Source organism: Lampris incognitus, chromosome 5, assembly GCF_029633865.1.
Source record: "Lampris incognitus isolate fLamInc1 chromosome 5, fLamInc1.hap2, whole genome shotgun sequence".
Lineage (NCBI taxonomy): Eukaryota > Metazoa > Chordata > Actinopteri > Lampriformes > Lampridae > Lampris > Lampris incognitus.
Genome location: NC_079215.1, coordinates 21,363,201 through 21,390,988, shown reverse-complemented (window position 1 = coordinate 21,390,988; position 27,788 = coordinate 21,363,201). Strand labels below are relative to the sequence as shown.

Genomic DNA, 27,788 nt, shown 5'->3' with positions numbered 1-27,788 from the left:
GGGCGGGGGGGGGGGAATGAGGTGGGGTCAGACTGAGGAACCGAACTTGCCTGAGAAAGAAGCAGTGTGAAATAAAGAGAAGGCAGAGCACCCGGTGGCAGCCGAGATAGCCGAGCGGACTGACTGGAAGGTTACCGTTCCTTAACCTTTTTCAGACGTTCTCTTTTTTTCCTTCCTCACGTCTAACAGATTTTATGGATGATGAACCGTGGTTTCATCTGACGTTTCCGTGAAGTAACAGTTCTGAAGGATTTTTTTTTTCTGTTACGGACTTTTCTAAATAGTCCTCTTCTTCTCAACCAGGGGCGAGCACAAGTCCTAGATTGCAACCAGTCCATATTATATCTATACTCATACAACCGGGCGAGTGGGGATACTTGGTCTGCCTTTGACATGTTGTCTGGGACAATGGTACTTATTCTGGGTAAGTCCATCAATGAAAGCATTGTGTGTGTGTGTGTGTGTGTGTGTGTGTGTGTGTGTGTGTGTGTGTGTGTGTGTGTGTGTGTGTGTGTGTGTGTGTCTAAGTGCTTATTGTGCACTATTACATGTGATGGGCAAGAAGGGAAACTACCGAGTAAGAGGAAAAAGAGAGCAATCTGTACATTTCACAATGGCGCTGCAACGTACTTTGAAATCCATGCTCTATACTTTTTTTTGTGCTTTGGCCAGAGCCAGCGGGGTTTTCGGTAGCTGTCTTGTTAGGGGAAAACCGTTGCTCATCAGCTCACATGCTGGTTGATGAAATCTGTCGGTAAGTCTGGCTCCCGAGTGACACGACTCGCTTTGGAGCCAGTTGACCGGGGGGCCACAAGGTTACCACAGTTTCCCAATCTGCAGCTAATCGCAGTGGCTGCGGGGCCGAGCTAGTAGTAATCTTTCCAGAAAGAAAGGCATAGCGTGGTTTGAAAGACAAGATTAACTTACTCCTCAGGTTGTCAAAGTGACTTGACACCAATAACAGCTCCAAAAAATTAAAAAAAAATCTGGAGAATGTTTCAAAGCTTTACTGTACCACGCTGGGATAATGGATTAAGTTTATTGGTGACTCATTAATCTACGGCAAGTGACTTTGAGGGATTGGGTATGTCAGCATTACGATGAAGTAATGGATGAAATTGTGACTTATTTGCAGAGCCATGACTCCCCTTCCTTATGTTGGACATATTCTTTCTCTGTTGGTCAACAATTGTCGTTTTATCACCAATGAGAATGGAAGCATTAATGACTTTTACTGTAACTATCGCAGCAGTCAGTATGCATCAGCTGTTTCAGTTGCTATTATGCGTTGCATATCATCAACATTTCAGAAAGTGCCATTTATAAAGAACATCCATGCATTTACAGGCTTGAAATTATATATTGATATCAGTTCGAAAAGAACAGTCATGTCTCAGACTTAAAGATCCAGAGCGCGTGGGCTCAAAAGTTGGGGAAATTTAAAAGGAGCAAAACGACACTGCATAATTTCTGCAGCGGTATTGTAGACACGGCACCGGATCACCTGCACAGTCTGTGACGACTGTAGACTTTGAACACTTATCGCAACCTCCTAGTTTTCTGTTTTTAGACAAGATGGTTCCAGAGGCAAATGTCATCTTTGTTTATGTTACTGCAACTACAACAGCGAGAGGAGTTTCATTTGGAGATGTGTGGTGGGCGCGACTCTTTCAGTCTGTTTCCATCTAAAATATCCAGATGGTCAAACGTGTTATGCCCTGCGGCTCCCGCCTGGAAAAGCTGAACACACACAAGCATATACATATATGCACTTAAACCCGCTCTCTTTCTCTCTCTCTCTCTCTCTCTCTCTCTCTCTCTCTCTCTCTCTCTCTCTCTCTCTCTCTCTCTCTCTCTCTCTCTCTCTCTCTGTCTCTCTCTCTGTCTCTGTCTCTCTGTCTCTCTCTGTCTCGCTCTGTCTGTCTCTGACACACACACACACACACACACACACACACACACACACACACACACACACACACACACACACACACACACACACAATAAAGCAAAGGTAGAGACAGGGACATAAACCCAAACACACCTCCAAACTCAAAATTGTGGACACTTTTCTTCCTACCATTGCGAAAGGGGAGATGACATTATCTTATAGATTTCATGTGGGTAATTATAACCGCGGTGATGCCATGGTACATTTCAACAGCATTTGGATGGAGAGGGTGCAGCATGCAAGCTATAAACCAGAGGGTAAGATTTTTTTTTTTTGTCAACTGATGACATAGCCTCTCATTGTTATACTGTGGTTCATAGTGAAAAACGTTGCCCCTTGTGTTGTGCATAAAGTCACCCTTTGTGTATTGGAAGCCTAGTTTCTGTTCACAGCCATTGAGTCATGAACCTAGTCTGCCTCGTGTACAGAATCTCATACTGAGAGAGAGAGAGAGAGAGAGAGAGAGAGAGAGAGAGAGAGAGAGAGAGAGAGAGAGCGAACGATAAAGTCCTGATAAAACATGACATCTGGTTTTCTCAAAGAGGCGTGAGTGCTAGAGATGGATCCCCATCTTAAAAGAAATCTCAGAGTGCAGCCCGTGGTAGACTGGTGGAGGGACAGGAAGGGATGCTAAGCCATTTGGACTGGAGGTGTTGGCCAAGCTGACTGCGACCAGACTCCCGAGCTCACACGCTCAGCTCTTCACCGCACTGTGGTCAAGAGAGGGGAAAAGTACTTTTAGGGGACTCAAAGCTCGAGCGGACAGGAAGTAAATGCATTTAATTAGATGTGTTGGGGTGGGGATGAGAATATGAGTTACATTTTTGTCAGGGGAAAAAAAACCGACAACCTCAGCGGTGCTGCTTGACTGTGCTCACTGTTTGCTGGTTTTAGGGCTGCTTGTCATGCGGCGTGACGAACTGAGCATAACCTTTTTCCAATTTCCTTCCGCAGGGTCGCTGTGGATGCCGAATGGGGGAGCTCCAAGTTGTAAAGATGACTGTGAAGGTAATAATTTTGTTATCCGCTTTAGCTGCTCTGATCTTAACCATCTCTTGCCTGTACTCTGTCCAGCAGCCCTCCAATTGGATTTCCGCTTGAGACTCAAGAACAGCTCACAGGTAGTGTCGCAAAAGCAAAAGCAAAAGCAAAAACAAAAACGTCCTATCGGGGGGAAACACCCACACGTCATATTTTTTATTTTAGGGAAATGAAGGATTTATAAGTGGCAGGGTTCCCACGTGCCCTGGAAACCCTGGACATTTATAGGCTAGTTTTCCAGTCATGGGGAAACACATAGAATATAAAAAAATTGATCAAACATTGTAGAAATATTATTGGGGTCAGAGAAAATTGTAAAGTTAGATTGCGAAATTGTATTTTTACCTACCGAGATGGCATATTTTTAATGTTATTTATAGCCAAGATCGCTTATTTTTAGTTTTATATTCAGCTGATGAAATTGCACATCAGTCCGAGTTTGGCAGTATCTATCCAATGGCCAGCTAGAAGAAAACCCAGCCCATTTAGAGACTGTTGAGGCTTCCAGCCATAGTTAATAATGAATAATATGACATTCGATGAGCAACTACCGTCATGTATATCCAAGCAAAATTCCTGGAAAATGTCCTTGAAAAGTCCTGGAGTGGTAAAGTCACACTTGAGATGATCAGTATACTGTACATTTCAATTAACTACTTGAAACTGAGGCATCGTGGAGGGAGTAATCCATAAAGGGGGCATTTTTGCCTGATGTTCCCAGTGTCATACTGGAGCTCAGTAGTAACAGCAGTTTTAAAGTTAATTACATTTGAATATTTTAGGCATTTAGCTGAGGCCCTTACCAAAAGTGGTGCCCAATGAGTGCAACAGCTTCACCTGCTCCAGTTCCTGAGGGGTAGCAGCTACATACCCCATGAGCCCTCAAACAGGGGTCTGTCTTTACTATGATGTTTTTTACAGAGGAACAGCACATAATGCTCAATTGTTCACATACTTAACCAAAAGGGATTGAAGAACTGAAGACACACAGCAGGGTGATGATAATGCTAACAATAGTCCATGATACAGGGAGGGGGTTGGCTGTGGATGAAGGGACAGCAAAGTCTGCAGAGCCGACTGCTGGTAGACAGACAGACAGACAGACAGACAGATAGATAGATAGATAGATAGATAGATAGATAGATAGACAGACAGACAGACAGACAGACAGACAGACAGACAGACAGATAGATACTTTATTATTGCCACACAATAATGTTGGTGTTCCAAAGGAGTTGAATCAAGTGCAACTGGACTTGGTATATATCCGTGAAGACATTTCGCCTCTCATCCAAGAGGCTTCATCAGTTCGTGCCTTTCTGACTAGACCAAGCTATTCTGACTGGCTGGTGATGAAACATATTGAAACATATTGATGAAACTCAATATCTGAGTTTCATCACCAGCCAGTCTGACTAGCTTGGTCTAGTCAGAAAGGCACGAACGGAGGAAGCCTCTTGGATGAGAGGCGAAACGTCTTCATGGATATATACCAAGTCCAGTCGCACTTGATTCACTTCCTTTGGATAACCATGACCTGGATAAATGAGAACATTCACAGACAAATAATGTTGGTGGTAATTGTTTTGGTACAGCACTATACACTATATATATATATTATCCAAAATCCTTGAAAAAATTGTTGCGGACCAAATCCTGCAGCTGACTGAGGGTCATAACATTTTCGATAGATTTCAATGCGGCTTTCGTCACTAGTACTGAGAGTGCATTACTAGTTATGTTATGTTTTTTTTTTTAGGGAGTTGTTCCTTATCCGATGTGAGGGTCTAAGGACAGGATGTTGTGTTGCTGTAAAGCCCCTTGAGGCAAATTTGTGATTTGTGATATTGGGCTATACAAATAAAATCGACTTGACTTGACCTGACAGCATGGTACATAGCTCAGTCCAGTGCAAAAAGAAAGAGAGGAAAAACAAGCAACACACACAAAAAGGAATCACAATAATGTGAGAATATCATATATATTCACTGTACACATTCATGTATTTCCTGTTGGTGTGTGTTGTAATGGTTTATGGTGCTGCTTGGTTTTCTCTCTTTCTTTCTGCACTGGAACTGAGCTACCGAGCTGTACCGAAACAATTACCACCCACATTGTTGTGTGGCAATAATAGAGTATCTATCTATCTGCCTGCCTGCCTGTCTGTCTGTCTGTCTGTCTGTCTGTGGTGGAAATAGTGGCTGCCTGCTTCAGTGGAGAGCAGATGTTGACAAGCGGGGCCAAGGCTTTTGAGGCCTTGCCTTGGAACAACTTGTACTACAAAAAGCGAAAGAGGAAAATATGTAGTATTTTCTCTTCCTCTTTCTCTTCAAATCATGACAAATGACGGTAAAAATTACTCATGATAGAAGCGTGATCAGTGCTTGACAGAGGGGTACTCAGTTTAGTGTGAGTAAAGTTGAATTGTTTTTCCTCTGTAGCTTTATCAGGTCCATTTTGTTGTCGATATGCATCTCCTATTGCTGAAAAAGTTAAGCACTCGCACAAACTTTTCATGTTTTCCAGTTTATATATATATACACGCCACCTGTTAAGGTAGCAATTGCGCAGAACCTCACAGTCTTCAACAAAATACAGACGGCAGCAAGGAGCGAATGTTAGGTTTAACATTCAAATGTATAGGTCATGAAAAAGCAAACCAGCCATGCATTAAGAAAACATTAAGGCTGCAGTCCTGAAGAGAGTCCCTCTGCTGTATTTATCGTCACCGACAGTGACGCCGGTGATTGGACTGCTGTTTGACATCCAGCAGAGTAGTCAGCACTGCTGCAGGGTCCGCAGCTTGCCCACCTTAAAACCAAAAGACACGGCGGAGCCCGAGTTTTAACTATTGGTGGTGAAAGTCTTCCAAGAGCTTTGCTTTTTCTTCACACTCTCCTTTTGCTTTTTATTCTCATGCATTTCTCAGCTATGGTGAGGATGTAAGAAAGTCCTGCTCGACAGGACCCACTAACATGAGCAAGGACCGAAGTGTTCATCATTTACATTGTTGTAGATTGGCTATTGTCTAAATATCAACAGGAGCATGTATTTCCATTCAAATATTCAGGATTGAAGCTCTAATATATCAATCCTAATTTATCTGGGGCTTCCAGGCATAGCACCTGACACTGGGCCCGATCCCCCCACAGTCCGGCAGATCCGCATAGGAATCACATCCGCCCATACACCGCCCCCCGCATCTGCGCCGATTCTGGCAGATCATTATAGCAATCACATCCGCTCCCAGACTGCCCCGCCCCATCGCGGTAAGCTGGATCCGCGCCGGTATTGGCCCGTTGTGCAAAACACCGTTTTGCGGATCCGCGCCAGTTGCTGTGGTACATCCAGCCCGGATCTGGACCAGTTTCATTTTGCTGTCTATTCTGTTGCCTACCAACATGGGGATCTCCGGTTCGAATCCCCGAGTTACCTCCGGCTTGGTGGGGCGTCCCTACAGACACAATTGGCTGGGTCTGCCGGTGGGAAGCCGGATGTGGGTATGTGTCCTGGTCGCTGCACTAGCGCCTCCTCTGGTCGGTCGGGGCCCCTGTTGGTGGGGGGAATAGCGTGATCCTACCACGCGCTATATCCCCCCTGGCGAAACTCCTCACTGTCAGGTGAAAAGAAGCAGCTGGTGACTCCACATGTATCGGAGGAGGCATGTGGTAGTCTGCAGCCCTTCCTGGATCGGCAGAGGGGGTGGAGCAGAGACCGGGAAGACTCGGAAGGATGGGGTAATTGGCAGGATACAATTGGGGCGAAAAAAAAGGGGAGGGGGAGTCCATCCATCCATCCATTATCCAAACCGTTCATCCTGCTCTCAGTGTTGCGGGGTTATTAAAAAAAAAAATCCACCAAATTTAATTTCTAACGAGTTTACTTATTTTGATAATATATCTGAAACTGCTGTGAGTGCCAGCACCCTGCCTGGTTGAAATATTTGTCTTTTCCATCTTTTCCACTCTATACTTATTTTACAGATTTCGATTATTGTAAAGAGGAAATGAACATCTGTGGTCGCAACGCAACATGTGTTATCAAAAGCGGGGAATACGAATGTTCTTGCAAAGAGGGGTTTTCTAACACACGGAACAAGACCAAATTCAAACCTATAGAAGGAGAGTGTAAAGGTGAGTCTGTGTGTGCGTGTGTGTAACATACACATGTTGACTGATGATCTCCATCCCTCTTGATGTCTGTTTCACACCCATGCACTGTCTTTCCGCCCATATCTCTGTCAGACACCAACGAATGCTGGTACAACGAAACGATCTGTGGCAAAACGGCTAAATGTGTTAACACGATCGGGAACTACAATTGCAATTGTCTGCCAGGGTACCGCAACTTCAGTGAGCACAGCTCTAACTGCACAGGTGAGGCTCTGCTCATTCTACTCATAGTGTGGCTAGCTCGCTGACCTTTAAAGCAATGATAAGATTAAATTCATGCATGTGTCGATAGCTTGTTTTATGGAGAGACCACAAGATAAGTTTCAGGCAAGTTTGACCACGTAGTGAGAAAGTTGCGAGTCAGTGTTCTAAGTGCGGCTATAGGAGGCCGGCTGCCACGCTGTCTTGCTGCGTGCCGTCACAGGCTCGATGCCGAGAACCTTGGTATCACTCTTCAGTACAGAAGACTTGAACCGCGTAAGCTAAAATCAACATCTGCAGACAAGATGACGGAAAGAGACTCTGAAGGCAGTGAGTAGTAATTAGATTATTGGTGCAGGAAATTAAATTTTAGTGCTTGAAAATGGTGCAAAAAAACAAAACAAAACAAAAAACAGTTGATATAGTGGCCTGTGATCCCATTGCTTTAAGTCTTTTGTTTGCTGTGTGTTGAGCCAATGTGACATAGGAGCATTTACATGAGCGATTACTCTGAGCGGATAAAATAGTTTCAGTGGTGGCGCCCATGAATTGTCACTTCTGTTTGAAAACGGACTTTTGGAGACGGAGTTGTTTGAGCTCCTTGTCATTAACGTGAATTGTTCATTTTATGTTCAGCACATGGAGTTGCATTTGGTGTATGACTTGTGCTATAAAGTTTGATTGATTGATTGATTGATTGATTGATCGATTTATACCTAAATCTATTTTCCTACCTGTATTTTTAACATGGGTTTACTTTTCCTTTAATCTTTATTCTTACCTTCAATGCACTTGGGCAGGAGGGGTCACAAAGGAATAAATACTACAGATAAATAACTTGCATCTATACTTCCTCATTGGAATAGTGCAGGGGGCCAAAGCTAGGTGCATTCAGCTGATATATTAACCATGGTATGACAGTGAAAATCTCACATTACCGTAATCATCTCCACTATGTTAGATTGATATGAGAGCCATGCCAGTCATTTGAGGCTGTTATCTGTAGCCTAACTACAGTCCGGCAGCTGCTGAAAGCCCAGGATGCAGCGTTCAAGTCAGGTAACTGTGAGGCCTACAGCGCAGCCAGATCAACCTCAAAAAGGTCATCAGAACAGCCAAACATAACTACTCCCTACAAATAGAGGACCACTTTCACAATAACTCCGATCCCAGGCAAATGCGGTAAGGCATTCAGTCTTTCACAGACTACAAAAGCTCCAATGGCGGTCCCACTGTCCATGATGCCTCCCTGCCAGATGAGCTAAATCATTGCTATGCCCGCTTCGACAAGAACAATATTGACTCAGCCACAAAAATCCCCACCCATCCAGAAAACCAGGTGCTCACTCTATTGATCGCAGAATTCCGAGAATCGCTGCGCAGAGTGAACACAACGAAGGCTGCTGGACCGGACGGCGTACCGGGTGGGGTCCTCCGGGAATGCTCAGACCAGCTGGTGGAGGTCTTCACAACTATATTTAACCTCTCACTGTCCCAATCCATAGTCCCGGTATGCTTTACGACCACCTCTGTCATTTCTGTCCCCCAAAAATCAACACCCACATGTCTGAATGACTACTGACCCATAGCACTCATCCCCATTGCCATGAAGAGCTTTGAGAGACTATTGCCACTGCCCTGCACTTTGCTCTGACCCACCTCGAACTTAACACATACACCTGGGTGCTGTTCATAGATTACAGCTCTGCCTTCAACACTATCATCCCCGCCAAACTAACCACAAAACTCCTCTCCCTTAGCCTCAACCCATCTCTCTGTAACTGGACCCTGGACTTCCTGACCAACAGACCTCAGTCTGTTAGGTTAGGTGACCACACCTCCTCCACCCTGACCCTCAGCACAGGTGCCCCTCAAGGCTGTGTTCTGAGCCCCCTCCTTTTCTCCCTCTTTACCCACGACTGCCTGCCAACTCACCCTTCAAATGTAATAGTTAAGTTTGCGGATGACACCACAGTCATTGGCCATATCACCAACAACGACGAGACAGCCTACAGGGATGAGATTCAGCACCTCACATCATGGTGTACTACCAACAATCTTGTTCTCAATGTGCAGAAGATGAAGGAGCTGATTGTAGACTTCAGGTCTAGAAGCTGCAGCCGCTCCCCCATATGCATCAATGGTGGAAGTGGAGCATGTCTCCAGCTTTAAATTCCTTGGAGTCCATATCAGTGAGGAACTTTCCTGCACATCAAACACCCAGGCCCTTGTGAAAAAGGCTCAAAAACGCCTGCATTTCCTGAGGAGGCTGAGGAGCGCCCGTCTATTCCCCAACATTCTCACCAACTTCTACCACTGCAACATAGAGAGCATCCTGACCAGCTGCATCTAAGGGTGGTACGGCAACTGCACATCAGTAGACCAGAAAGCTCTGCAGCGGGTCGTCAAGGTGGCCCAGCATATCACCGGTACCCAGCTCTCAGCCATACAAGACATTTATCACAAACGCTGCCTTCGAAGGGGTCTCAGCATTAGCAGAGATCCCACCCACCCCAACCATGGACTGTTCTCCCCCCTGCACTCTGGGAGGCATTACAGGAGCTACAGAGCCCACATTACCAGGCTCAAAAACAGGTCCTTTCCCAAAGCTATTATCCACCTGAATCTGGCTACCTACTGAATGTCTGTAAATATTTAAAAAAAAATTATACTCGTGCTTTTTAAAAAATTTTTTTTAACTTATTTTCAGCTTTTAGTCTTCATCTGTATATGTCTTTTACTATGTTTGCTATGTTTGCTATGTCTGTCTTGCACTTTTTGGTGATGCCACAGCCGTTATTTCATTCTTAACATGTGCCTGCACATTGTTTTTAATGACAATAAATTGAATTGAATTTAACTACATCCCTGTCCCTTCCCAGACATAGATGAGTGCACAGAAGGTACAGCACAGAAAACCGTTGCTTGTAGACTAAAAGGCAGTTGTAGCAATCTTGTCGGGAGCTACTTGTGCAATTGTTCATCTGGATACACCAACTATGGCCATGAAAGGACTGAATGCTCAGGTGACTTTTGTACTATAATCTCTTGTTGTTGTTCTTCCCATATAACCTCTTAGTTATTTCATGTGTGGGGTTTTGCATTTATTCCTACATTTACATGTGTAGTATGTAAGGAATACACAGGAAGTTGAATCAGTTCATGTGGACACAACGTTTACTGACAGAAACATTTCATCACTCATCTAAGTGACCTCTTCAGTCTAAACTGACTGCAGGTATCCCCACTCCTTATAAACAATACAGTGGCATAATGACCGAAACCAACGATCACACATCCTTGATAGGGAGGAACGCTGGTATGAACGGGGGAGTAAAAGAGGCATCTATGTGAAGAGGGAACGACCATCCCTGAACCGGGCGGGGGGGGGGGGGCTATTGATGGGGGCAGAAAGATGGTGACAGAGGTCACCATCTTACAATGCTGTGATTGCAAAAATTCCCTAATCCTCTGCGAATTGTACACATGGCCATTGAAACTCTAGTTAATGCCAAATCCATATTTGCATATGAAACTGGTCGTTGGTTTCGGTCGTTATGCAACTGTACTGTACTGTATTGTTGATAAGGGTGGGGATAACTGCAGTCAGTTTAGACTGAAGAGGTCCCTTAGATGAGTGATGGAACTTATCTGTCAATAAATGTTGTGTCCAGATGAACTGACTGAACCTTCTTTGATTTCCTTACCTGGATTATTGAGCATGCATCAAGACATACGTAAGGAATAGATCTATTGGATTTTTTCATAGGTCCTGCCGTCTTTTTCATTTTCGTAGTCTTCCAGTTGTTTTCCTTGTCTTTGAACCCTCCATCACCAACTGAAGACTAGCTTAGGTAAACTGTCCGAGGTTCCCCGCTTCAGGTCTGCTCCAATGATAGGGAGGAAGGGGAGCAAGCAAATATGCTTACTGTTTTTTTTTCTTTTTCCTTTTACTTTAGAAGATCAGTGGTGTATCCCCTGGTCGTAAGTGAGCATTCTCTTCACATTTGCCAAGTATGTTAGCACGAGGGCTAACATATCTGTTCTTGAAACAGAGCATAAAAGAGGCCTTCCAGCTTGGCTAACCAGAGTTTCGGGGTTCATTCCCCTTAGGTTTCCTTCGCCTATCAGATAAACTGCTGCCGCTCATAAAGTCGTTGCATCAGCTTGCTGACCCTGAAAGAGTCCACGTTACACACACAAGCATGACCACGGGGCAAGACTTTGTGACGCTACTGTAAACACGGAAAACTCGACGACATTCTGAAATGTCATTGAAAGTGGGCCTAAGACCAACTTAGAAGAGCTTAGAAAACATTAACTCGGTATCAAAGAGTTTTATGTGTAACTAGGAGTGAGGTGATTCAGCGTTGTGCGGGGTGCAAAGCAAAAAGAAAACAACAACCAAACAAACAAACAAACAAACAAACAAACAAAAAGAAGAAACATAAAAAAATAAGCATCATAGAACATAAGGAAAAGATGTTTTTACACATATGCATGTGCACGTGCACATACACACACATGCCTACATCAGAAAATCCAGTTTGTAATGTGCTACCATGTACACGTGGGTTGTATTTCCTTTAATCCTGTACCAGCCAGTATATTGTTGAGCCATCTTGTAAAATGAAAAGTAAGACACTTCGTTTTACATACATTCATAATGCATACGTTTCCATTTCCTCCTTTCTGTTTAGAGTTGCAGTGTGACCAGTTCAAAGTAGACACTGTAAGTTGCATGCTTAGAGCCTTTGCGTAATAACCGTACACAAATAGTCGTATTCAATACAACACTGTGTTACATCCCTGTTGGGATCACTTGCAAAGTATCCAAAAACTCTGTGTGTGACTCTCTCTCTCTCTCTCTCTCTCTCTCTCTCTCTCTCTCTCTCTCTCTCTCTCTCTCTCTCTCTCTCTCTCTCTCTCTCTCTCTCTCTCTCTCTCACACTAGTCTCTCCCTGGTCTGGCAAATGTCTTGTCCTTGATGAGGAACAACTGTCTGGCTTTATCTGACCCTAAATTAGTCAGTGGTGAAAAGATGAATGGAGTGACTTTACTGCAGGTAGGACTCATAGAGCGAACACACAGCAGCTCCCACACATGCATACACATACACATACATCAGGGGCGTTTCCAGGATTTGAGGACATTCGGGGCTTAGCCCGGACTTCTGTAGGGGGGTCCGGGGGGGTGTGTCCTCCCTCAGAAATTTTTTTTGGTAAACAAGCTCACTTTTGATGCTTTTTTTTAATGCACTCTGGTACCTTATTTACATTCAAAGTGCATGTCTTAATCACTGAAAAATTGAAATAAGTACCTCAAAAACTGTTGTTTACTCTCCAGATTAATGATGAATTGTGATGTTAAAAACATTAGTGGTTGTTAGTAATCAGCATTGAGTAGAAGCAGAATATTTCACAACTGCTATCATTAAACATTTATTGACATGCTTCAGTACCAGACTAGAGGATAAAAGTTAAATGTATTTATGTTAGCATTAGTTTATTGGAATATTACATTTTCTTTCACACACACACACACACACACCCGGAGTTAGTTTAGAGACCTGCATTTATTTTGACAGGCTGTTATGTTACGAAGACTATCGGACATTCACACGTTAAGTTGTTTTTTTTTGCCGGGCTTCACAAAGGTTTAAATTTAAAATTATATCCGGGGCTACACTCAAAACGTCCGGGGGTTAAGCCCCGGCAAAATGACCCGGCGACGGCGATGACATAATACATGCACATGCACATATACATACACGTGCATATACAGACTTACTGGTCTCATCATCCCGTCCGATGCCCTGCAACTTGGACAGACACTGTTTAGTGCAACTGAAGACATATTGTCTCATGGTCAACTGAACAACAGCCATGAGGTGAGTGGAATGCTGGGTGCAGTGGAGAAGGGCTTGAAGCTCATCGTCCCTCAGCTCAAAGACAACATCACCACGAGGGAGACAAACCATACAGGTGACAAGTCCTATACGACCAACATTACTCTGACATTTCAATAATAATAATTTTGGCAGAGGAGAATTTACATCACCCAAAAGCCAAATGTTGTCCCTGTCCATGACAGATGTTGATATGAAATTAAAAGCATCGAATGTAACACAGGGAATTCTGTCTAGAGAGAATATCGGTCTGAATTATGTTGCTTTAGAGATGCAGCTTGCAGTATGGAGGGGGGAAACTCCACCAACAGGACCAGTCCACCTGACCACGAACAATGCAAACTTAACTACTGACTGGAGGATAGCAACTGGGAGTGGGCCTTACACAGGTAAACTACTCTCCCTGCTGTCCTGTCTGCTCTACTGAAATCTGTTCTCTTTTATGACACACATTTCTCATCACTGATGATCTCCTTTCACAATCTGTTCTTCAGGCATTGCTACTGCGGCACTGGTGAACTACAAGAACCTTGAAAAAAGTGTTAACTGGTCCTTTGAGCATCTCCAAGAACATCAAAAAGATGGTCGGGGTCCCAGCTATCAAATCGCTTCTAAAGTGGTTTCGGTTGTGGTCTCCAACCCATCCACACAACACCTAAATGAATCTGTCACCCTCACCTTCAGGCATCTAGAGGTACGTAGTTCCAAGCACATTTTCCAGAAACACTATTCAGTGAATTTTATTCCACTCGGTCAATTCTGTCAATAGAATACACAGTTTAAAATGGACTGAGGGCATAGGGAATGCAAGAATAATCCAGTTTTTGAAGCAGTCAGAAATCCATAGACATGCCATGCTTACTGTATCTCAGAACAGGGAGGAGTCTTCTCAGGTGAATTACACCTGCATATACTGGGAACCTGGACAGAATGATGGAGGAGCATGGTCCACACGTGGTTGCTCTAAGCAGTTTTCCAATGATACGTACACTGAGTGCAGCTGTAGTCACCTGAGCAGCTTCGCTGTGCTGATGGCCCTGTATCCCAATGAGGTAAGGACCAGGCTGAAGATGTGTGTGCGCGCACACACACACACACCACACACACACACACACGCACACATACTGTAAGTGTATATGCACACAAATTCACAATACACAGGGCTAATTGAGTCATAGGTTTTACATGTGAAGTCTCAGTCAGTCCTCTGTCTACACACACACACACACACACACACACACATTAACCCTGCAGTGTCTTTCCCTCTAGGATCCCTTTGAACTGGTAGTATTTACCAAATTGGGCCTGACAATCTCCCTGCTGTGTTTGGCTGTGAGCATCTTGACCTTTCAGTTCTGCCACTCCATAAAAGGGACACGCACCACCATCCACCTGCACCTCTGTGTGTGCCTCTTTTTTGCCAACTTAATCTTTCTCACTGGCATTTCACAGACCAAACCTGAGGTGCGTATTGCTGAGGGAGGTGTGCAATGACATGGGACATCCATATGAAAAATACTGTCATTAAAATGAGACATTCTACCACCATCTTAGTTGATTCTCTTTGAGGCATTTTGGCAGCTTTTCATCTCCCTCGCTGATCTTTTCCTGTTTTTTTTTGTTTTTTGTTTTTGTATTTCATCACAGGTTGCATGTAGATTCGTGGCGGCCATGCTCCACTTCTTCTTCTTGGGAGCATTTAGCTGGATGCTGTTAGAAGGGGTACAGCTGTATCGTATGTTGGTGCTTGTTTTCAATGCAAACATGCGACGTCTCTACATGTTTGCTGCGGGCTATGGGCCCCCCTTGGTGATAGTAGGGATATCTGCCATCAGCAGACCGAATGGATATGGCACTAACCGACAGTAAGTGTATGAAAAGGAAAGGTCAGCAAATGAAGGAAAGACAAAGTATGTGTGTAAGAGAGAAATGGAGTTATTCTTTTATCTGAGAGAGATAGAGAGAGAGAGAGAGAGAGAGAGAGAGAGAGAGAGAGAGAGAGAGAGAGAGAGAGAGAGAGAGAGAGAGAGAGAGAGAGAAGAGAAGAGAAGAGAAGAGAAGAGAAGAGAAGAGAGAAGAGAAGAGAAGAGAAAAGAGAGTGAAGGCTGCAAAATGCCTCTGCATGGGTATGCTTAGATGTCTCAATGCTAGGGTGTGGAGAGGATGTTTCTGCCTTATTGCAACTTGCAAAGGCTCACAGAGAGAGACATGAATGTGCACACCATCTGGGAGCTAGCCAGTTATCCCCTGGGAGTTTACATTGAACTTGCAATATAACCTTTGCCACTAAGCGTTGGTGAGTTGGGAGATGCAGATTCACTTATAATGACTGGGAATCTATTGGGCTAAAATTGTTTATTACAAAGAACTAAAATATCCCCTCAAACATTTCAGTTTTGTAATCACTATTGAATAGTATCCAATGCTAGTTTTTTTGGTTAGCCTAACCAATAACTGCCTCATGTGAACATAATTTCAAGTTCGGCAATGATAGCATCATGGCTAACTGAAGCCGATTGGTTGCGATAGTCTTGAATATAACAAATACAGCCAAATCAATACTTTATATGACACTACATGACAATGCCCTAAACTCATGAATATTAATTAGCTAACACACTGCAAAGGCATTTTTTTCTGCACAAATTAAGAGGGTTGCTACCTTTGAATAGTGCTCCAGTTTTCAAGAATGTATCACTTCACAATTATGTGGAGAGTAATAATATAATAATCTGCTGTAAATGGCAGTTTTAGGGGTTACTCTACATGTCTAAGTCATCATGCACTCCCTCTTCTCAACTGCACCCAGCAGTGTGTCCACCATGTTGCCTACGCACAATACCAGTGCTGATTGATTGTACGGATATATGGTAATATGACATGACGTCAATAAGAAACCAAAAGAGAAGCCGCAGCAAAGGAGCTGACACAATTAAATAAATACACAACACAGAACAAAACAAATGTAGAGCTATGCCCAGGGTTTTAACCATAGAAATTGAATTGGAGTAGAACGGACATTGAACTGTTTGCTGTAGTTCAAAAGAAAATGGTGATTGTTGTTAGTGGTTATAGTGACAAGGCACATAAGTGGAGCCATAAATTGTGTAATATTACATCATCATTTATTTGATGTATGGTATTTGATCGTATTTGGTGACTTACCAATAGAAATGTAAAGCAATTAAAGTGTACCTTCTCCCCCGTTCTGAGCCTAACTCCTCCCACTGCATAATTTTGAACACTGCTAAAATGGGGCAAGGGGCTGAGGGGGGACGTGGATGTATGAGGCAGGAGTAGCTGGGAAGATAAACGAGAAGGGCCCAGTGCATCCAGAGTTGCTGCCGCACACCGCCGTGGTCCCCTCCACCAGCCCGCTTTCCAGCACGGACTCACACACCATCCTGTGAAGATGCCCCGACCGCGGAAGGGGGAGGTGGGTCGCCCACCTCTGATAAGAGGGCGTTAAAACATTCTTTTTTTAATATGACTTAGATAAGTCCCAACCGGTTGACTCTATGTCAGCATTGGCTTTGCAAGGTTCAGGGCTGATATAAAACAGTAGATGGTGTGTTGAGCCATTTGCAACCCATGAAATGCCGATTTAGAGGGATTTAGAAATTTAAAGATTTCCTTGCACGACAGCCATGGGTGCAAGTCCACAAATACTTGGATGGCATCCAGCACTTTACCTGTGCCCCCATCCACAGGGTTAGTGGTTGTACCAGGAAGGGCATCCGATGTAAAATTTAGCTAAAGCCTAATGCAATTTGACAAGATCATAGATTGACTGGTCGAGGCTCCATTGCTGGTTGTCCATTGTACCCGATGATGACCATCTTCTCCTATTTGTGAATCCTTTGGCGGCTGAATAGTCCGATCCTGGATGCACAGTTGCAGATGAAGACTGGGCATGTAAAAGTGGTGCTGGGGGGGGGGGGTAGTGATAGCTTTGTGAGCATGCCTCTTCGCACGCTTTGCTACACGGTGTTATGTGTGCTGGTTTTCCATACACTTCACTTCCTGTGAGACGTGAGAGCGCCAGATGGTGTGGCAGGAGGCAAGTTCCTCCGAAGGAGAGGGGTTGATCTGGCATCTTTTCAGTGTGGTCTTCATTTGGTCTTTGAACCACTTCTTCTGCCCACCAGCAATGTGTTGACCAAGGTGCAGAGGGCTGTAGAGGACTTTACATGGGAGTCTTTGGCTGGGCATGTGAATGAATGCAACTGCCTGCCCGTTCCAACACCTCTGTGTGTGGCACTCTGTCCTCCCAAGTAATGCCAAGGATCCTCTGGAGACGTCTCACATGGAAGGCCTCCAGACTTCTGAGATGATGGCTGTAGATGGTCCATGCCTCACATCCATATAGTAATGTGGAGATGCATACTGCTCTGTAAACAAACACTTTGGTGTGGGGATTGAGGTTGCTGTTATGGAGAACCTTTCTCCTTGGACGACCAAAAGATGTTGAGGCTTGCTTTAGGCGGTGTTGGATCTCATCATCCATTGTGCAGGTGTCAGATAGTATGCTTCCCAGATATTTGAAGGCAGGAACAGTGGCCAACTGCTGCCTTTCTGCTGTGAAGGTTGGGTGGCTTGGGAGGCCGGCATTGATCTGACAGATTAGCTCTGTCTTTTGGGTGTTGATGGTCAGTCCCATTCTATTGTATGCAGTTACAACTGCTGACAGAGTGTTTTGTAGGGCTTCTGATGTGTGGGCTACCAGGGCACAATCGTCAGCATACTGTAGCTCAATGATGTTCTCAGAGGTCAACTAGGTGGTTGCCTGGAACCTCCTGATGTTGAATAGGTTACCATGGAGCCTGAAGTCAGTGGTGACTCCAACCTGCTTCTCCATCCTCATTTGTAACAGTGTGGTAACAGACTAAGAAGAAATTGAACAGGACTGGGGCTAGCACACAGCCTTGTCTGACTCCAGTCTGCACACCAAAGGGCTCAGAACTGTGGTTCCCCACTACCACTCAGGCCATCATTCTTGGGTGAGACTGTCCAAGGATGGTGAGAAACTTGGGTGGATATCCACATTTCTTCAGGACTTGCCACAGCAGGTCCCTATTGACTGTATCAAATGCCTTTGAGAGGTCTATGAATGCTATGAATAAATCCTTGTGCTGTTCCCGGCATTTCTCCTGGAGCTGGTGTGTGACAAAGATCATGTCAACTGTCCCTCTATCCTTTCGGAAGCCCCTTTGTGACTCTGGTATGACCCATTCGGCTATTGTTAGTGTTAGTCTGCGGTGCCTGATCTTGGCTAGGACCTTTCTGGCGATGGCCCGTAATGGAATACTCCTACTGTTGGAGTGGATGGATTTGTATCCTTTGTTTATATAAATGGTCACAATGTTGGTGTCTTTCCACTGTTGGGGTAAACACTCGGGACTCCACACCTCAAGGATTTAGAGATAGTGTCCTCGTAGAGAGGTAGTCTCCTTCCCTGAGGATTTCAGCTGGAATGTTATCAGGTCCAGGGGTTTTATTGTTTTTCAGAGTCTTGAGCGCATGCAGGATTTCTTTGAAGGTTGGTGGGAGGTCTAGATCTTGCAAGGTAGGCTGTTCAGGGAGCTCTGCCAGTCCAGTTGAGTCCACTGAGGTGGGCTAGTTGAGCAGGGTGTTAAAATGCTTGGCCCATCGCTCCACTAACAGGGCCTGGTCTTTGATAAGAGTTGTCCCATCAGCAGACCTAACAGGTGCCAGGGAGCAGTTTCTAGGGTCATAGGTGGTCTTAAATGCATCATAGAAACCATGCATGTCATTCCTGTCTGCATGAGCCTTGATTTCGTTGACTTTCAAAATCAACCTCTCATTTTGCAGATTCCGCAGAGTTGCTTAGGCCTCAGAGCGGAGGTCTTACCATTGTTTCTTGAGAGGTTGGGATAGTGGTTTGCTGAGGGTGGCTCTGTGTGCCTTATGCATGTTGTCCAGGAGGGTGGAGATTTTTCCGGCGTTGTCATCAAACCAGTCCTGATGTTTTTTTGGTTTTGAAGCCAATGGATTGGGCTGCATTGTCAAAGAGGGTGGTACTCAGAGAGGTCCACTTCTACTTCTCATCCATTCCAGACTCTGAGTTGATCAGCTGCTCAACGTCTGCTAACTTGTTGGCTAGAGAACAACGGAAGGTGTTTCGGGTGTCGCTGTTGGAGAGTCTGGCGCAGTGGAGTGGTTTCTTCTTTGGCCCAGATTGGCATCTCAAAGGTCAGACATGCACTCTGACTTTTGTCAGGATCATGTGGTGGTCTGGCCAGCAGTCTGCTCCTCACATAGCTCTCGTAAGGAGCACATCTTTAAGATCAACCCGCCTCACGATAGCATAATCAACCAGATGCCAGTGTTTGGATCTGGGATGCACCCAGGATGCCTTGTATTTATTATTTTGTTGGAAAATGGTGTTTGTGATGGTGAGGTCATGTTCTGGGCACAGACTAAGAAGTCTTCTGTCATTGGAGTTGACTTATCCAATGCCATGGGCACCAATCACTCCATTCCAGTTTTGCATGTTCTTCCCAACTTGTGCATTAAAATCACCAAGCAAAATGACTTTGTTGCTCCTTGGGATGTTACTGAGTATACCATCGAGTGCCTGGTAGAAGCGATCCTTCTCTTCATCATGGGATGGTAAAGTTGGTGCATAGGCACTTATCAAGGTGATGCATCAGCATTTTGCGAGGGGTATGCGGAGAGTCATCAGCCGTTCACTAATGCCTACTGGTGTTTCTTCAAGATTGGGTAAGAGATTACTCTTAATTGCAAAACCAACTCCATGAATGTGTTGACCTCCTAGGGGGTATCCTTTCCAATAAAATGTGTAGCGCTCTCCCATTTCGTTGAGCGAGCCCTCTTCAAGGAGCCTGGTCTCACTGAGTGCCTCCACATCCACACAATAGCGCTTCAGCTCGCTGGCAATAAGTGCTGTTATGCGTTGAGGTTTGTCTGTACCATGGCTGATGTCCAGGAGTATCCTTATGTTCCATGCTGCAATTTCAACTGCGTAGTGGAATGGCCCTGCAGGTGCAGTTCCCTCAGTGTTGAGTGGGCAATTTTTGGGCCACCTTTTCTAGGCCGTTCATCAAATGGGGTAAGCAGTGTGGTCCCTAAATAGGGCTGCTCAGATGCACAGTGGTCTGCCGAAAACAGGTGCCACTCAATCCCAGTCGCTAACAACCATTGCCCTGTGCTGCTGGTGTGCAGAGTTCCAGCTAAGAGTCCCTAGCTCATTCAGATCTGCTCCTGTCATTGGATACTCCATTGCCGCCAGACTTTGTGAGGTCAGGGACTCAGGTAGCAGAAGAAGATACCTGCGCAGAGATGGTTTTTAAAGTGGCGTGGCGTGTGTGCTTCTCCCAATGCCACTGACTTGATTGTAAAGGAAATGGTTCTGATGGCAAGGGGGACCTCTATACGACCGGCACCTTGACACAACTGCAGGAGGCTGCTGAAAATCCAGTTTTTATTAAACCGCCTCAAAGCGTACCGCCACAGCTTGCTTTTTTGTTGGGGTGTACTCCCTTAGCCTTTTGTCTACCCAGACTCAACCACAAGGCAGCGGAGCAGTGGTTGATAGGTGCCAGGGCATTTCTACCAGGGTGGACCTGTACACCGTATCTCTGGGGCCCACTGCTGCTCTGAGATCCTTCACAGGGTACAAATATAAACTATAAAATCTGCTGTGGCAACCCCTGAGAAACAGTGAACAAGCTGAAAGAAGAAGAAGACAGTCATATCATTTAGTTTACAGCTCAAAAACACATTTGAGTGTTGAGTATCCCTTTAAATCCAATTCCTTCAGCAATCCTCAATTCCTCTCTAGCAGCAAGGCAACGGAGATAATGTACAAAAGATGCCTCTCCATGCTTCGTAATACTCCACTACCTTGTTTGGTCGTAACTGCAAAACCTCACTTCTGTGAGTCCGCGACTTGGTGCAAGTTAGTTTATATGAAAGTTTATACAGAAGTTAGCCCACTACAGCAGTCACAGTTCTTCGCAATGGCAGCGAGTCAAATAAAAATGGCCACCGCTCTGGCCATCCTGCTATGTTGGTTTGAATGGGAATGTCCGTTCTACTCCTATTCAATTTCTATGGTTTTAACACTCTATTTTGTCAGTTTTATAAATGCAACACTGCAATCTTAGGCAAACACAAGCGCGATGTGCAAGTATGTAGGCAAATAAATGCCTATAGTGTGTCAAACGTGTGTTTGTTTGTATGATGTTGTATGTTATTAAGATGCCACAGATATCTGCTTCAATGTGTTTAGTAGAGTGCTAAAATGAGTGTGTGTTTCCTCCTGCCTAGCTGCTGGCTCTCCTTGGAACATGGCCTCATTTGGAGTTTCTTCGGCCCTGTCTGTCTCATTATCATCCTCAACATCTTCTTCTTCATCATCACCGTCTGGAAGCTCACCCAGAAATTCTCCAGTCTCAACCCAGAACTCTCTAACCTGCACAAAATAAAGTCAGTCTATATATTTATTTGTTCCTATATACTGGATGTACACTACTGGTCAAAAGTTTTAGAGAACCCTAATTTTTCCCGTTTTTATTGAAATGTAAGCAGTTCAAGTCCAATGATGACCTGAAATGGTACAAAGATAAGTGATAAACTGCCAGAGGTTAAAAAAATAAAAGTTTAGGTTATCAAAAACTGAAAAATAATCAAATTTCAGAGTTATAAAACAGGCCTTTTTCAGGGCAGAAGTAATGGGTCCCATTGCTGCAGAACTTACATCTGTTCTTCAGCAGTGGAAATAAATTAAGCATTGAAAGTTGATGCAAAAAATTCCTACAGGTGTCCAAGCTTTTGCTGATTACTTGCAAACCCTATGTGTATAAAAGCAGTGTTGGAATATATTGCATTATTATAAAATCTAAAGCATTATTTGGACAATATTGCACCGCAGAAAGCAGTACATTACTATCATACTGGGGAAAAAAGGCAGTTAACAAAGGAAGACAGACAGACCATTATAATCCTTAAACATTAGACAAAGCTTTAAAGACCAACACTTTAAGGCTTTAAGTGGTGATCTTTCCTTTGGAAAAATTGCAAAGAAAGCCCAGGTCAGTGAGTACAGTTTCTTACACCACCAAAAGGCACTTGGAAACTTTTTTTTTTTTTGGCATGTTACCTTTTTATTAGGCAGTGCATGGAAAAGGAAGAGAGAGAGGGGTATGACATGCAACAAAGGTCGCTGGCTGGATTAGAACCGGTGACATTGCGACCATGTGGCCCCTTGGTATGTGCTCTAACCATTCGGCTACAAGGCGGCCCAAACTATAGGAAACTCTGACAAGGAGAGGTCTGGCAGCCCCAAAGCCCCAACAGAATCAGAAGACAAGTTTCTGAGAGTCAACAGTTTGCGCGATAGGCGGCTCACAGGACAAGAGCTTCAAGCACAACTTAACACTTGTCGATGTAAGAAAGTCTCAGTTTCAACTATGAGGAGAAGACTTCGAGCTGCCGGTTTGACAGATCGAGTGGCAGTAAGAAAGTCATTGTTAAGATGACAAAATAAGAAAAAAGAAAATTGACTGGGCCACGAAGCACTGGCAGTGGACTGCTGAAGACTAGAAGAAGGTCTTAACGACTGACAAATCAAAATTTGAAATCTCTGAATCATCACATAGGGTTTTTGTATACTGTCAGGTAGGCAAAGGATGATTCCTCAGTGTGTGACACTAACTGTCAAACATGGAGGAGGAAGCATGATGGTCTGGGGCTCTTTTGCTGGACCTGGAGTCGGCAACTTGCACAGAGTGACTGGCACCCTGAACCAAAAGGGCTACCACAGCATTTTGCAGTGCCATTCAATACCCTCTGTTCTACACTTAGTTGGTCAGGGGTTCATCCTTCAGCAGATAATAACCCAAAACATATCTCCAGGCTTTGCCAGAACTACATTAGAAGAAAAGAACAAGATGGTAGGCTTCAGATCATAGAAGGGCCAGCACAGTCTCCAGACTTTAATCCCATCGAGCTGGTTTGGGATGAACTGAACAGAAGAATGAAAGTAAAGCAATCTACAAGTGCAACACATTAGGGGGAGCATGCAATAGTGACAGGGAGAACTTTCTCAACAATATTTGATTTCTATTGTTGAAAGAATGTCCCAAGTGTGTTTGGCTGTCATATCTGCAAAAGGTAGCTACTTTGATGAGTCAAAATGTTTGATTAAATTTTGTTTTACAAAAAAATCCATGATTTTTTTTATCTTCAACTGTTTATTTGTTCCATGCTTTAATTTCAAAGTACAGTGAGACATTAAACTGAGTAAATTTCAATAAAAACTGGGGAAAGATGAGAAAAAGAGAACAAATCTCTCTGACCAAGGCACTCCGTGTAATTAAAAATGTCTTTATTGAAACTTAGACATATCCAAAAAGGACCTAAAAATGCCCACGCGTAGCGGCTCGGGCCTTCTTCAGGGCATAGTGAGACAAAACAGGGGTGAATGGTTTTTGTGCAGGCACAGAGCACAGGTGTTAGTTGCTTGATTGGATCTAAAGCAACCAATTACTAAGACCCGCCCCTCACACAGATCCTAGAGAGCAATCACATGCCAAACACAGTTCTTTGTAAAAAGAAAAGAAAAACACAGATTAAGTGTACACACACCCACAACTATATCACAATAAAGGTACATGTTCACAGTGACTCGGAAAGACAGTAGACTATAAATTAGACATTTTTACAAAAAAGGCCTATAGTCTATCTCCTCGTTCAAACCTGGATATTCCATTGCCTTAAAATTCCAGATCCAAAAAGTTTCCTGCTGCAGCAACTTTTTCAATCTATCCCCCCCACGTACAGATTTCTTTATCATCTCAATACCCTGGACTCTGGGGAAACTTTTGACTGGAAGTGTATGCATAGGTAAAAACTAGAAGCTGTGAAATATTCTGGTGGAATGAAAGTGTGAGACTGTGAACTGTGAGTGACTAGAGAAAGAAAGAGAATACTGAAGGATACTCCAGGAGAGAAAGTGTAAAAAAGAGAGAGGCACAGGAAAATACCAAGCTGCTTATCAATTTAACTTTATGAGGTATCACATATTAGATATCAACTTTTCATAAACATCTAGTCTCTATTTAAATAGCATTACTTTTTTCTCCCCCCCCTTTTTCTCCCCAAATTTACATGGCTTTGCATGGCCAATTACCCCACTCTTTCGGGCCATCCCGCTCACTGCTCAAACCCCCTCTGCCGATCCGAGGAGGTCTGCAGACTACCACATGCCTCCTCCGATACATGTGGAGTCACCAGCCGTTTCTTTTCACCTGACAGTGAGGAGTTTCGCCAGGAGGGGTGTAGCGTGGGGGAGGATCACGCTATTCCCCCCAGTTCCCCATCCCCCATGAACAGGCGCCCCGACTGACCAGCGGAGGCGCTAGTGCAGCGACCAGGACACATACAAACATCCGGCTTCCCACCCGCAGACATGGCCAAGTGTGCCTGTAAGGACGCCCGGCCAAGCCAGAGGCAACACGGGGATTCGAACCGGTGATCCCTGTGTTGGTAGGCAATGGAATAGACCACCACACTACCCAGACAAGCAGCATTAGTTTTTAATCAAGTTCCATTAGCCACTGTAGTATCTACCACTACTACTACTACTACTACTACTACCACTTTCAACTGCTCCCGTTAGGGGTCGCCACAGCGGATCATCCGTTTCCATCTCTTCCTGTCCTCTGCATCTTGCATCTGTCACACCAGCCACCTGCATGTCTTTTCTCACCACATCCATAAACCTCCTCTTTGGCCTTCCTCTTTTCCTCTTCCCTGGCAGCTCCATATTCAGCATCCTTCTCCAAATATACCCAGCATCTCTTCTCTATACATGTCCAAACCATCTCAATCTTGCCTCTCTTGCTTTGTCTCCAAACCATCCAAACTGAGCAGTCCCTCTAATATAATCATTCCTAATCCTGTCCTTCTTGATCACTCCCAATGAAAATCTTAGCATCTTCAACTCTGCCACCTCCAGCTCCGCCTCCTGTCTTTTCGTCAGTGCCACTGTCTCCAAACCATATAACATAGCTGATCTCACAACCATCTTGTAAACCTTCCTTTAACTCTTGCTGGTACCCTTCTGTTGCAAATCACTCCTGACACTCTTCTCCACCCACTCCACCCTGCCTGCACTCTCTTCTTCACCTCTCCTCTGCACTCCCCATTACTTTGGCCAGTTGACTTCAAGTATTTAAACTTGTACGCCTTTGTCACCTCTACTCCTTGCATCCTCACCATATTAGTTACTAGTAACTATTAACTATTCACCAATGACTAGTGGCTATTCTGTCACTTGTCACAGTTACATTGTTACTAGTTGCTATTCAGTACTGACAAGTAGCTTTGTAATGAAATCAAGTTTCATGATATGAACATATATGATTTTACTTGACATATATATTTTAACTCTAGTAAATTGATATGACTAGTCACAACTAGATGTTGATACCAAAATGTCACATTTGGCTTGTCAAAATGAAAAAAGTTGATAGTGTTTAATTGAATTGCAACTGGTCACTTTTGAAAAACTGCAAGGCTTTATTCAAAAGCAACATTGGGACTTTCACTAGTGATTACTGGGATAGTAACTAGCATTAATATATAACTACCAGTGACTCGTATGTAATTACTTGTAGAATTGTTAGAGATGGCTAAAAATGTATTTTTTTAACTTGGTGTCTGTTTTCTAGCAACTTGTAACTTTACAAAAGTGACAAGTGACAGCCAGAATAGCGACTAGTACTTAAAAAGATGAATACTGGCGTTTAATTTCTAGTGCCTCATCACCTGAGACATATTTTTATTTAACCAGCATTTAGCTGGCAGACTATAGAACTTTTTGGCACAAGTCACTAAAAATTAACACGAGTACTTGTTCTGTTAAACACTAGTCGCTAATGTGAAGTTACTCGTTGCTAAACAGATACTAATAGACTATTGACCTGTGCTTTTAAGTTAGCTGCTAGCAAATAAAACTAAAGAACAAATGTTTGTTGAATTGTTATTTTTTAGAAGAGAAAATGACATACGAGTAGCTAAAATAAAATAACTGGTGTTTATTGAATGGTTACCCGTAAGAGAGAAAAGTGACTAGTCATGATGAGATGAGTAATTTGTGGCAGAGTATTTCATTTTTAGCACCTAGTGACATTCAGAATAGCGACTAGTGCTTGAAAAATAAGTACCGCTGCCTAATTTTTAGTGACTAGTGCCTTGATATGAATACATGATGAAACAGCCTGGCATGACCTGCAGCTCTCAGCTCTCATCTCTAAGCTCATCTTTCATTTTCGTCCACCGGCTCTCAGCAGACAGCGGAGTCCCTGAGAAGACGCTAATGAGAAACTACGCCCTCCAGTAGTGAAAATGTCTCATTTTCTTCCCATTCTTCGTCCACCCAGCTCCTTCCCTGCTTTTATGTTCTCACAAAGATTGGCAGCTTTATTGTGAGCGTTCCAAGGCTAATGTCATAGTGTTGTTTCCCACCAATTCATCTCCTTTTTCCTCTTTCTCTCCAACCCCGCAACCTCTTTTACTGCTCCACAGAGTGTTCACAGTGACGGCCATTGCCCAGTTGTGTGTGCTGGGTCTGACGTGGGTGTCTGGGGTCTTCCTGTTCCAAGAGGGTGCAACAATAGCAGCATATATCTTCACAATCCTTAACAGCCTACAGGGAGTGCTGATCTTTATCATGCACTGCCTATTTTCTAAGCAGGTGGGGAATCCTGTGTGTGCGTGCGTGTGTGCGTGTGTGTGTGTGTGTGTGTTATAGTGTGTGTGTGTGTGTGTGTGTGTGTGTGTGTGTGTGTGTGTGTGTTTGTGTGTGTGTGTGTAAAGAAACGAACGAGAGAAGAAAAGGGCTAACAAACTAAGAACGCCGCGATTTTGTGGCCGGTGCATTTTTTCTTCATGATGTTATGCTGCCCTCTGCAGGTGAGAGAGGAGTACGCCAAGTTCTTCTGTCTGCGTGAAAAGCAACAGAAGAAATACTCCGAGTTCAGCAATACCGTCCCCCTCCAGTCACTCAGTAAGTAAGGGCTACGGTATAATGATATATTCCTCTGCCCCACTTTCCCACAGTTACATAAGCACACAAATTCATATTGTCAATGACTGTGTCACTAAATTTGTGGTGTGTGTGTGTGTTATTTCAACAATTTTAGCAGTCTCAGGAGTGGTCAGCACACGCAAGAATCCCAATTATGAGGAGCTCTTCCCTTTGCCTCTACCCACAAGAAAGACCTGCCACCATCAGCAGCCAAAGGAAGTGGACCAATCTAGCCCCGTTCCATGGTCTTATCTGGTGTAACGCGACTAGCAACACATAAGGCAGAGCAGGCCCATCAAACTACTTTGATTCAGGGACAAAAGAGATGAAGGCCAAGGTCAAGGTTCACTTAATCATCGGTACATTCTGTACATATCCTGGTGATATCATAAGCTTTGTTTATATTTTGTATTGTTGTTTTCAAGAGCGCCTAGAATT

At 44.1% G+C, this 27,788-nt stretch overlaps 1 protein-coding gene across 1 annotated transcript; it reads left to right on the top strand.

The window, feature by feature from the left end:
* On the top strand, nt 1-27,337 carry LOC130112901 (putative adhesion G protein-coupled receptor E4P). Its single transcript, XM_056280424.1, has 16 exons — nt 1-424; nt 2,906-2,959; nt 6,976-7,125; nt 7,237-7,368; nt 10,248-10,391; nt 12,066-12,097; nt 12,320-12,430; nt 13,196-13,349; nt 13,543-13,662; nt 13,768-13,967; nt 14,146-14,325; nt 14,543-14,737; nt 14,921-15,138; nt 21,587-21,745; nt 26,849-27,017; nt 27,236-27,337. The coding sequence occupies exons 1-16, from the start codon at nt 394-396 to the stop codon at nt 27,335-27,337; spliced, it is 2,151 nt and encodes a 716-aa protein (XP_056136399.1). The 5' UTR covers nt 1-393.
* The last annotated feature ends 451 nt before the right edge of the window (nt 27,338-27,788 follow it).